The 13,475-nt window shown below is 33.9% G+C and overlaps 1 protein-coding gene across 1 annotated transcript in view; it reads right to left on the bottom strand.

Annotated features, from left to right (window-relative positions):
* The window catches only part of LRP1B (LDL receptor related protein 1B), a 1,882,572-nt gene that overhangs the window by 276,670 nt on the left and 1,592,427 nt on the right, over positions 1 to 13,475 (bottom strand). The window contains exons 48-51 of the mRNA XM_042948663.1: positions 9,464 to 9,577; positions 9,072 to 9,221; positions 5,675 to 5,797; positions 3,792 to 3,911 (exon numbers count right to left, since the gene is read on the bottom strand). Coding sequence (XP_042804597.1) covers positions 3,792 to 3,911; positions 5,675 to 5,797; positions 9,072 to 9,221; positions 9,464 to 9,577 — 507 coding nt within the window. The remainder of the gene's footprint in view (positions 1 to 3,791; positions 3,912 to 5,674; positions 5,798 to 9,071; positions 9,222 to 9,463; positions 9,578 to 13,475) is intronic.

Here is a 13,475-nt window from a genome sequence, read left to right on the forward strand (position 1 = left end):
ATAAATAGAATTTACCTTTGCTCTGTCAATTCAATGTCCCTTTAGATGTATGATGTTTTTCAGATGTGTACAGAAAGAAAAAAATGCTTGCTGACTTTCACTATAAATTCAAAGGGTCATTGGTGGTTTCTTTGTTTCTCCTTATGTGGGTATAGGGTAAACATATGAAACAGAACATGATTATTTCTCATGATATTTTCCTAGCTCCTGCTTTTATTTATATAACATGTTTGTTGAGTGAATCAGTTACATGACCCTCAAATCATGTTCTAACTTTTCTTTAACTTCATTTTCCTGGGAGCAAAAGCTGCCCATAGAAAGATGCTAGAAAGAAAGAAAGAAAAAGAAAGAAAGAAAGAAAGAAAGAAAGAAAGAAAGAAAGAAAGAAAGAAAGAAAGAAAGAAAGAAAACACATTGTTAGAACTATTCAAAAAAAAAAAAAAAGCTATTATCTCCAGGAATAAAATACAATACGACTGAATGGAGTGAAGAGAGATATTTGTTTCCAAACATTTAAAGCAGTGACCAACATGCTTTCATTATATAATTATCATCTTTCTTTTCAGCTGTAGAGTTGCTAGGAGCAGAAAATGCTTTTCAAGGCAATGTTTTCAATACGGCAGGGCAACAGGGTGCCCATATAAAACCCCTTGAGGATTTTCTCCTTCATAAACATGACTGTCCTTCACATATACTTTAGCTTAGAAGACAGGATGGCAAGTGAATGTAGAAAAGTCCTCCAGGTAATTCACATGTGCTCATTTGATTGGGGATCAGTGCTAATAGAATGAGGTTTAATATGATATCTATTCCTGGAAGAAATCATAAAAAATCTATTAAATAAATGTTGCTTTCATTTAAAAATGAATTTACCTGCTAACTATTATGTCTTTAGTACCTTCTGTAATAAAATTATCTTCCTCCAGAATTTATTTTTATACTATTCCTCATAATGATCTATCTTTTCAAACTTGCCATTAAAATATACAGTGTCACTTTTACTATTATACTCTCAATTAGTGCTTTAATTTCCATAATATTTTTGTTATTTAGCTTGAGTTTAAAAAAAAAAAGGCATTCTCCCTAGTAAGGAAGTTTTGGTGCATGTGAAACTCCTTGTCTACTTTCCGATTATCACCCAATTTATTCTCAAGGTAGGCATAATAGATATAACATCAATTTGGCTATTGAGAAATCTAATTTGCTACGACCTTGGAGAAGACTAGTGTTTGAGCTTCACTATTTGTAAAATGAGGGAAATGACTAGATAATTACTAAGACACCTCAAGCTATAAAATGGCATAAAGCTCTTTGCAGCTAATTTCCTGACTCCCTTGATAGTATTCAATAGATTCTGTGTTAAGAGCATGCCAAAACATCATAGTCAATTGGAAAGAAAATGGGCCAAAGAAAAAACTCATGGCATCATTCCATAGTTACTCCTGCCATCTGGAGACACATTGCCTTCCTCAGGGAAATGAATTCCAGGAAAGGAAGACAAGCTGAAAGATTTCCACCAGATCCATCTTGGGTACCTGCTCAGATATTACATTTGATTGGTAAGAGTTACTATCCCATTTAGGAAATCCTCCAGAAATCTGAATTCTGGTCCTAGCTCTGTCATTACTGATTCTCTGAGTGACCTAAAGCAATTTATTAACTAAATGGGATCCTCAGATTCCAAGTCAGAACCATTATTGTGTTTATTAAGAAAGGTTGTGCTTACAGCACATATTAGAATATTTAAAGATGAAGATTAAGAATCTACATTTTTGGGGCACCTGGGTGGCTCAGTTGGTTGGGTGACCAACTTCGGCTCAGGTCATGATCTCACAGTTTGAGAGTTCGAGCCCCGCGTTGGGCTCTGTGCTGACAGCTCAGAGCCTGGAGCCTGCTTCAGATTCTGTGTCTCTCTCTCTCTACCCCTCCTCTGCTCACGCTCTGTGTCTCTCTGTCTCTCAATAATAAATAAATGTTAAAAAAATTAAAAAAAGAATCTACATTTTTAACAAACTTCTAAGAAGAATATTTTGTGCACTTAAGGTTGTGAACTACTGAGATAAATTATTTATAAAGTTTCTTTCCAAACCTAGTATATTAGATTCAGTTCATTCAATGATACTTGGTCTAAAGATTTTGTATGTGTCACCAGCTTAGCAGTTAGCATATAAAATACAACCTGTAAGTAAGTTAAACAGACAGGTTTTGACAACAGGTAAACATGTCCATTACCATTTTAATTATTTAAAAAGTTATCAGCACATTGATAGATGTAGATTGGCAATAATACTCTGAAAAAGAACATTTATATTGTATACATTGATTCATGTTAGATGATCACAATAGTTACATAAGGGAGATTTTTTGTACCCTCTTAATAGGTAGCAAAAATGCAGATGTGGGATAATTCAGCTATGTATGATTGCATAAGCTTTATACCTTCTATTTTGCTGTGTCCACTCAGAAAAGACAGAGGTATCAATTGAGCACTTTGGTGTAGGGTGAAACAAAAGGTCAAATCCAAGATGATTTTAGTGACTGGCAACATGCTCACCTCATTGCAAGTAGGTGATTCTTTTGTTAAAATTAAAACAAAATCAATAGCAAAGAGGAAAAAGTAGTTAAAAGCCACTGGTGAAACATCTAATTGATTACTGATTTCTTTTTCCTTTCAGAGCTTTTCTACAGTGATCCTTCTGTATTTGTCTGCCACATAACTGTTTCAGCTATGTAAACAAAAGATAGATTTGGGGTGGCTAAAATACAAGAAAATAAATTGCCTGCTTTCAGGGGACATCTCTAATTTTATGTTGTTTACGAACAACTTGAATAGTATAAAATCCTAGCAACCTGTCTCAATGGAAGTGACCTAAAAGGCCACAACTACTGAAATTTAAAAATGGTGTTAAGTACACCTAACTCTGTACATGCACCTTATTCTATGACTCAGGTCCTTTTCTCTCTAAAATAAGGATGATAAAAGCTATGAAATAGGGCTAATGCAATGAGTAAAGATTTTATGCCTATAATACAAACATGCAAATAGAAACAGATCAGAAAGATAAACACAAAGACACATAAATAAATAGTAGAATGGCTGTCCATTTGTAATAAATTTATACAGACTAGATCACTTCCTTCTTTTTCCCCTTGAAAAAATTAAGCTAATAATCACATTTAAGTTATTTGTTAAATGTTTGTGATTATTTGAAAGCAATTACACTGGCTATGTAGTTGATACATAGTGGGACATTCTATCTCTAATCCTAGAAAGCTGTTTATTGAAGTACACTTAAAAACGCATAAATATCCCCCTTCTTTACTATCTATTTAAAACAATCCACTAATAACAATCACTATAATACATATATACAAACATAAATAGTGTGGGTAGCTTGTGACAGTGCAAATCAGTATATTTTTGAGGGCCACTTAGCAATACATATCATGAGGCATGAAAAATGTTTGATTATTTGATCCAAGTATTCTCAGTCATTGAGATCTATTCCAAAGAAGTAATTGAATACTAAAAAAAAATAAAATTTGCAAATGTATTCATTGTGAATATTCAGGAAAAATCCTAAAAACTGAATAACTGTGTATGTAAAAATAGTAGAACGACAGGTTGTCATTAAAATAATAAAACCAGCTACATGGAAATGTATATGTAAATTTAAATTAAATTTAACAGAGTAGAAAACAGAGTTTCATGTTTTTGATTGCTCTAAAATTGTAGTGCACATATATCATATGCCTAAGAATTGAACGAGAACACAAAAGAAACAACTCACCGCAAATGCTATCACTTTCATCTAATCCATCTCCACAATCGTCCTCTCCATCACAAATCCAGTGTTTAGATATACATTTTTGTGCAGAACAAGCAAATTGGTTCCAAGAACAAGAAGAATCTAGACAACAAACAAAAATGTTTGCTTTAGATGCAATAGAAAAAAAAATCATGTGAGACCATCTTAGGATAGATCTGACAGTGAGAAAGTCCTTCCTTTAGATTTTGCTAAAATCAATTGTCTTATAATAAAACAAGCCAAATTTCTCTTCTCTACTACAGCTCTATAAAATTTTGACAACAGCCTGCTTATTCCCGCTGAGTGTTCAGGTTATGCAACATTTTTCCTCCCACAGAATTTTCACAGAATTATGCTGGCCACTCTCCCCTAAATATATATTCCAGGGTGTCATTAAAAAATTCAACATCTGGTACATAGATATAAAACAAATATTCCAAGTGTTGTCTAGTCATCCGTCCTAATTTTTAATTGATTTTTGAACAACTAGAGAAAAAAATGCTTCTAAGGCAAGATTACAATGTGCTATATTCACCAGCATATATGTTTGTTTATAATGATGAGGTGACTAAGGGGCTTTTAGCTCAAAGACAAGCCACCAGTTTTACACCCCTACCTACTAAACCTTAAGTGTTTTTACTTTTCTCTCTTAGGGACACTTAAGGCTGACTAATAACATCCAAATTCATTGGCATGGTGGCTTGTATTTTACTACCAAATTATGCATTTATAATAGTGTACTCCATTTATTTCCAAAGTCAGGTTTGTGATTTTTCTCCTTCACCCTTGGCCTATTCCTCCACTCAGCCTATTTATTACCAGGCAAAATCCAAAATAAAACCCTTCCAAATTCAAGTGTTCCAAATGTAAACGAGAATAAAAATAGACATTTGATTTTGATCCTATAAATTATTTAATAACCTTGCATCTTTATTTAAAATATTAACTTAGAAGACTTGTTGAAAAGAGTTTAGAAAAACTGAAGCCTGGAAAAAATGAAACTAAAGAAAGTACAACCGTATAATGGCTTCCTGTCCAGAAACTATGAATCTACATAAACTATTTGTAAAGTTCTCTGTTAATCCTGTTCAGAATCTGGCTCTAATGTAAAGATATATAGCATCTTAATCAAACAAAATGCACCTTCATATTTCATGATGACATTTACTTTTAGAGGAGTTTGACATTTCATAGAAGATCCATTTTTAATCTTTTCCTCTACTTTGTCTATTCACCACAGTGTACGTTATTTGTGTTAAATGAAAATAATGAATATATGCTTTGTTTCCCTGTAGAAAATTTCTTTGGCCTAGAAATTACAAAATCCATAAATTCTATAAAATAAATTTTCAAAGTGCTGTCTTGCCTTGCCAAGTAAAATGAAATGTACACATGAGAAATTAGGAGGTTAGATGCTGAGAGATGAGAATTTGAGGAAATACAAATTTAAGTAAACTATTTAAAACAATACATGTAATTAATAGAAACATTTAGAATAACAATGTTAATAGGTAGGCAGAGTATAATGAGTAGTGTGAACTAAAACCTTATTTTTTATAGCAGAAAGTAAATATATTAGCATTTCAAGTTAATAAGTCAGAAAATAAAGGTGTACCATTTAGATTGATAAAGATAACCATTAATGTTAAAATAAAAGGCTGGGACAGGAGACTGTTATTCTTTATTATAAGTTCTGTTCTATTTTAATTTTTATCATTTTGTAATATTTAATAAAAATGAAAATTGTTAAAATCAATTAGCAACATTTTTTATAAAATTCCTATGTAAAAAAGAGAACATCAGCATATAAGTAGTAATAAGGCATACAGAAAAAGAATGTCACAGAACAAGATAGAATGTCTCACCACAGTGGAACTCATCAAGTCCATCCTCACAATCTTTCTGACCATCACATATCCAGGTATTCAAAATACACCTTCCACTAGGACAACCAAAATAGTTTTCTTCACATTTATGTTTGTTTTGAACTGTGATAAAATACAGAATGTAATGTTAAATAATTTAAATTAATCTTAGCTTCCACAATGTTAGGTAGATAATAAAACAGTAATACTCTGGAAACTGGAAGAGATAAGTAACAAAAAATCTTAAATGAAAGCTGAGATGGTCTCTTCAAGAATGTCAAGGTCATGGGAGTCTGGCTGGTCCAGTTGGTAGAGCATGAGACTCTTGATTCAGGGTCATGAGTTCAAGCCCCACATTGGGTGTGGAGCCTACTTAAAATAAAATTTTATATATATTAGGGGCGCCTGGGTGGCAAAGTCAGTTGGCTAAGCATCTGACTTTGGCTCAAGTCATGATCTCATGGCTCATGAATTCAAGCCCTGTGTTGGGCTCTGTGCTGACAGTTCAGAGCTTGAAGCCTGCTTTGGATTCTGGGTCTCCATCTCTCTCTGCCCCTCCCCTGCTTGCACTTTCTCTCTCTCTCTCTCAAAAATAAACATTAATTATTTTCATTTATATATATTACACACACATATACATATACATATACATATACATATACAAAAGAATGTCAAGGTCATGAAAACCAAGGAAAAACTAAAACAAGACAAAACAAAAACTGGCACAGACCAGAAGGGACTAGGAAGATATGATAATCAAATCCAACACAGGATTGGATCCTGGATCAGAAAAAAGATAATGGAAAAATTTGTTAAATACAAATAATGTGGAGTACCATTAATTAAAATAAAATACAATAAAATAAAACAAAACAATAAAACAAAATAGAACAAAATAAAACAAAACAAAATAAAACAGATAATTATGAAGTGAATGGGACTAAGGCTAAAGAATCATTTTTGGTGGAAAATATCTGTAATTCTATATTCATAAAGATGAATAACATTACAAAAACATTAGTGGGTCTTTACTGAGAAAGTGTGGGCTGGGTGTTCCTATTGTCTTGTATTCAGAGTATGCTTTGACAAGGTTTATATAAGCATTCTGTACTTTAAAAAGAAAAACAATTTACAATGGAATCTCTAAAAATGTTATCTCTTACATAAATATCTTGAGAATAAGTATCTGCATGCAAAGTTACTTTGTAAATTACATATTTTGTAGACTGTGGAGTATTGTTATTATCATTTCTTTTTTTTTTTTTTTTTTTTTTTGCATCTTTTTCAATGTTTATTTATTTGTTTTAAGAGACAGAGGGATAGAGCATGAGTGGGGTAGGGGCAGAGAGAAAGAGGGAGACACAGAATCTGAAGCAGGCTCCAGGCTCCAAGCTGTCAGCACAGAGCCTGATGCAGGGCTCAACCCCATGAACTGTGAGATCATGACGTGAGCCGTAACCAACTGAACCACCCAGGCGCCTCTTGTTATTATCACTTCTAAGAGAGCATATAAAATATTAGATTTTTCTCTACTAAATTAGGTTTTTCTCTACAAGGTCCCCTTGTACCTTTAGGTTTACATAGTTTTAGACTGGCTCATAGCCAATTTGGAAGGAAACCTTAGAATATACATCACAATATAATAATCCATTCACACTATAATAATCATACGACAATAATCCGTTGTGACTGTATTAAGATAACAATCCCATTTTATTTTTTCAAATGCCAATTTTGTATATTTAATTGAAAATGAAAATAAAATTTTTGACAGAATTCACCACTAAACTGAAAAATCATGTGATTTATGTCTTACTTTTTCTTAGGATATTGTCTAGATATCACCTAAGGTGTTTAGCCTGACCTATTACTGGCTTCCAGTCTGTCCAATCTACCTGTCTCATCAGTCTATGTAGCTCCCCTCTCCTTCTTGCCCACTATGAGTATAATTCTTTATTAATGTTAAAAGTAAACTTTAAAAATAATTTGTTAATATTAGAAATATATAAAGGCCACAAAGTTTTTATATATGTGTAAGTTTTAATGAGTATCTATTACATGCTGCCTTCAAGTTAATTTTAAAAATTAACTACAGCCATAATGAGGTAATTTTTGTAGAAAGAACAACAGATTATGAATCTAGACACCCAGGGTCCATGAGTCTAAATCAGTGTTAGTATATTTCTTTTAAAACGTCTTATGTGATTAAAAGTAAAATGTGGAAGAGTTGCGGTGAGCCACAGTCACAAGTGCATATAAAAGTTCTCCATAGAACCGGAAAAGTTCTCCAGTTCCTCCTAGGATGCAGCTAGCCTTTCAAACACAGAAGGAACAAAAATGATATCAAGAATGTTACAAATCGTTGAGCAGGAAAACACAAAAATAAAAGGAATCTGCTAATGCAAATTAAGTGATAGATTATGAATTATTAAGAATATCGTTCGACACTAGAGATTGGGTGTGCGTGTGTGTATACTGCTGCATAGAATACCTATGAATATAATTTCCTAAAATATTTTTTAAAACTTGCATGTTAACTAAACATGGAAAAAGTGAGTATGGCAACAGGGTAAGAAGGAGGAAATACCACAGCTCCCAGTGAGACACGTGATTGCAAGGGTAAACAACCAATACACTTACAACCCTTCTGTACCCAGACACCATTCTGCTTTTCATTTTCAGTATGGTAGTCATGAAACTACTGAAATAGTTTCCTATAAAGCATATCTATTTCCAGTTATAGTAATTTAACACCTTTACTTCTTATATTTTTTTTTTAGATTTGTTTTCTCAAATACTTAGAAAGGAACAGCACTTTTCAATGGAAAGCATTCTGTTAAGAATGCAGATGACAATCTGAAAGAGCTTATGTTTGCAAAAATGGTTAAAAAGTCAGATATAAATATGCCTTTCTGACCTTGATCCAGTGAAAATAAGTGTTACTCATGCTACTATGTCAAAAGATTGTGTAAACTTCATCAAACAGCCTAACATGACAATACAAACTGTATGACATTGAATAAAGCCAGTGGTGAGAAACATTGTCTCTCCCCCTTTAGTTCATGAATATTTTTTTTCTCACTATGTAATACTTCCATGGAAACTTTAGAGATCACACATTTTAAGACTTAATCACCAACTTTAAGAGGATTAATGACGAATTGAACATTCAAAGGAAATTGATCCAAATACAGAACAGATTTCTTGAGCATCATTTCATAACTCATTAAAAAACATCAAGGGGCATGTTTGGAAGAGGATGGTTTCCTGTAATTTAGTCTACATTATTTAAATTTTAATCCTAACCACTGGATATCAAAAATAAAGTTTCACAAATTTATTGTATACAATGAGACTCTAAATCTCAAGGCAAAGACTTTTTTCTTTCTAGAATTACCTGGGCATTTTAATTCATCTGAGTAGTCCCCACAGTCGTTAGACCCATCACATATCCAACTTGGCAGGACACACAGTGAGGTAGAATTACATCTTATAAACCCTGTGGTTTTCACTCCAAGTTTATAGAAATGTGTACAATCTGTATTATCTGTAAGGAGGTAAACAGAAAATGAAAAACACCTCATCTGCAAAGATTATGAGCCTTCTATGTAGGTCACAGAAACAAGAAAAGTTAACCTCATTTGAAGAGATAAAAATGCAATTATCCTACACAACAGGGGTTAATTACACATCAATTCTGGACAAGGTTCAGTGAAACATTGGGCAGTGCTCCATGGAATGCCAAAGGTACCCAGGGAGGAACAAACAAAAGGTAGTGGAATATCTTACTGCAATTCTTTTCATCTGAAGCATCTGCACAATCTATGTTCTGGTTGCATCGTGCTGATCTTGGAATGCATGTCCCATCTGCACAACGAAACTCAACAGAGGCACAGGTTGAAACTGGAAAAACAGGTAAATAAAGAAATGGATAGATGAGACAAAAGCGGCTTCTTGCTCTAACATTCTGAGTACAGATGGTCTCTGACTTACCATGGTTCGAAATGAGTTTTTGGCTTTATGAGAGTGTGAAAACCATACACTTTCAGTTGAACCTATACTTCAAATATGGAATTTTGATCTTTTCCTGAGCTAAACATCCGCAATATGATGATACTTTCTCTCTTGATGCTGGGCAGCAGCAGGGAGCCACAGCTCCCAGTGAGACACGTGATTGCAAGGGTAAACAACCAATTCACTTACAACCATTCTGTACCCAGACACCATTGTGTTTTTCATTTTCAGTATGGTAGTCACAAAATTATACAAGATACACAATACTTTATTATAACATTGAATTTTTGTTGGATGATTTTGCCCACCTATAGCCTAATGTAAGTAAGTGTTCTGAGCATGTTTAAGGTAGGCTGGGCTAAACTATGACATTTGATAGGGTGGGTGTATTAAATGCATTTTGACTGACAATATTTTCAACTTATGATGGGTGTATCAGGACATAACTGCATTATAAGTCGGGGAAGGTATGTATTTCAATTAATTCACATAGTTTTGTTTGGTTCTACTTTTTTAACTCTGGGAAGTCAAACTTAACCCATGGCTCCCACCTTTGCAAGCTTGGGTTAGAAGTCTCATACGTCTTCCCTGTAGCACACCTATTCTCTCCGTTGTGGTACTTAAAATACCTCATTGCAATAGCCTGTCTATGTATCTGCTCCCCCACTAAGTTGTAAGCTCCATGAACGCAAGGACTGTGCCTTGTTCCCATGATAATATAAGTGCAGCACTAAGCCAACATACCAAAAAAACAAAACAAAACAAAACAAAAACAAAAACAAACAAAAAAACTGCATGTTGCTGAGAAATTCTTTCTCCTTCCAATTTCAAAAGTACACGGTTGTAACACTAAGCAAATGTCTAATTGAGTTAGTATAGGGAATTCAGAATCTGGTTGCAAAGAAGTGGAAGTCGACTTTGATGAAAAGAGCAGACAGCCAGCCAGAGACACTGAGATGGAGCAACCACTGAGCATTTGCTTTATTACTCAGAGGAAATAGCTCAGCAATGCTAGAAAGTCATCCATGCCATTTTCTACTCCTTTACACAGCCATATCACTAATATCTGCTATAGGAAATATGAATCCCTCGTTCTCAGAAGCATAAATGTGGTATGACTTGTCTCTATTGTTAGTAAGTATGGCTTTCCAATTCCCTGCTATGCTTAGATGAGAATCAGTTTCAATATGCTACTGTCATTATCTACACCTTATACAGAATAGCTTATGCTTAATCATATATTCCTTTCTACTTTGCTCACACATTCATTACCATACAATGGTTTCTAGCAATATGTTGTGAACAGGTGCATGACATACTATGTACATTAGATTAACTTAGGTGAGAATTTTATTCCAAATTCAAATTTCCACAGGTGGCTTATGTAAATGTACAACCTGAAGGGCTCTTTGATTATGCCACTTTTACTAGTGTTGATATTTTAAAGAGCCCATTTAATTATAAATAGAAATTATATCAATTGTAAATGGTTAAAATGCCACCTTAAAATATGCAAATTTTACTCAAGGGTGTATGTGTCATTTGTATTTCATAATGCACTGTTCTTATTATATTTAATTGTATCTTGCAATTGTATCCTTATTTGTGCTTAAATGATGATTAGAATAAATGTTTTATTTACAATTTACAATTATAATTGCCTCAGTGTTTTCTTCATTAAAAATAACATCTTATCATATGAAACAGATAATGCTATTATGAATAGAAATAAATACACTGTTCCAAACAGGAAAAAAAAAAGATATTCTTCTTTTACATCTACAAAAGCAAAAACTCTTCCATATTCCTTTCAATTACATTTTACATTCAATATTTTTTTCAATAGAAACAGCAAATGGAATATATAACATAGAAAGCAATCATGACAAGCATTTATATTTTGTTTCTTACTTTGCTATCTATCAGAATCTCCTATTAAGAAGTTGTATTCCAAAAGATCCTGTATAGTGCCTTTATTGAGAAGACAGGGTTCAAATTTCAATAGTGCTGTATTACAAGGTATTTAAACCCATATGCTTCCATTCTACACAAAGCAAAGATATTATCAATTGTCCTGCTTCCTGGTACATTGGCTGACAGAATAATGAATGCTATGTAAATGCTTAACTAGAGACTTCCTTGAATTTTTTATTTTAAAATTTCTTATGATTTGATTATTTTGAAACATGGTACATGTAATTGCATAATGTTAATTAAATTATTGGTACTAAATTTAGGATGTTTAAGAATTACTTGAGGAGATGTATTTAATGTCTGCTTTTTAGTATCTTACTTCACATTCTGCTTAAAGTTAATCCTTAAAGATTAAAAAAAAAAAAACCCAACATCCTAGACAGTGGTAATATTCCCAGACAAATCTAAAAAGATTATCTCATAATACCCCTGGGTTTCCATCTGATACTCACAGAGTTTAAGGATGCCAGAACAATCACAATAGGCACAATCACAACTCATTCCACCACCTCCATCTCTCCCCAAACTTCCACAGAGAATCCTCTGTATATGTGGCAGGGAGCCCATCTGAGTGGGGATTGGCGGCAGATAGAGTGAAGAGGCAAATTATAACTCCGTGAACATGGGGGTGGCATCTCACACAGTTAAGAGGACTCGAGATCCAGCAATGTCACCGTAATGGAGGTTCAAAAATAATTGTACTGGGGCTCTCAGGTGGAAGTGCATGTAAAGAATGCGAGAAGAGTAGGAATGTGGAGCAAGTGGAACCCAGTTTTAGATGGTATTCTGAGAAGAGGAAAGAAAGGACAGGAAATCTGACTAGATGAAAACACACTATAACTTTGAAGTTGAAAAGAGGTGTTAGGAGATAATATTTAAAAGAAACACATGGGCAAAAGGATGAGGTAGGGGGTCAGGAAAACTGGGCAGAGGGTAGAATATTTGTAGGATGTGTGTTTTCTTCCACTTTCCAATAAAAAATATGGCTAATGAATCTTGGTGAGGAGGACCAGGCAGACCTATTAGAGTAGGTGCAATGTGCAAATAGGAAGACTGTACCTTTACTTCAAATCCTCTCTCCACAGAGTCTATAACTTGGTGTAGAGTTTGGGAACCATCGGAGGGTTAACTAGGATGTTAAGTCACACTGAAATTGGACATACTAAGTGGTTGCAGCATTTCATACGCAGTAGAAGCAAGGTGGTTGTGGGGATTAATATCTCCAGCATCTGTAGGCAAGGAAGGAGAGGGAGATGGGAGGAGTCCATGGGAACCACAGGAACTTTAGTAAACAGGTAAGCAAATGCCTCTTCTGCCAAAACGTCTTCTGCTATGTTCCTTCAACTATATTTCTTCCCCACTTTGTTTTGGTCAGTCAAGTATTGAAATGTGTTTCACCCTTCGGGTAATTTTTGAGGGAGAAATGTACTGGAATCTCTAATTTGTCAAGTGAATATGAAAGCTTTCTGTCAATTTTTCCTCAGGCTAAAAGTCCCGAAAAACAGAGAAAAGAAAATAATGTAGTCCAAATAAAGATAAGCCAAGTGAGAAATACTAGACTTTTCCCTCCAGATAGTCCAAAAGGAGAAGGAAGCCTGCAAAATGTGAGTGAAAACAGCACAGCCACACCAGGAATAGCAATGAGATACTACAAAGGAAGATCTGACAGGGAATGTGGATCAAAGCAGCAGTAAGAGGGAATAAAACCATTCTTCCCCTCATATACTTTCTTAATTTTCCTGCTCCAGACACTTTCTTTTGTCTGTGTCAGTTAAAATATTTAATGAGATAGGAAAGATATAAGATCGATTAG

The sequence above is a fragment of the Panthera leo genome, chromosome C1 (assembly GCF_018350215.1).
Source record: "Panthera leo isolate Ple1 chromosome C1, P.leo_Ple1_pat1.1, whole genome shotgun sequence".
Lineage (NCBI taxonomy): Eukaryota > Metazoa > Chordata > Mammalia > Carnivora > Felidae > Panthera > Panthera leo.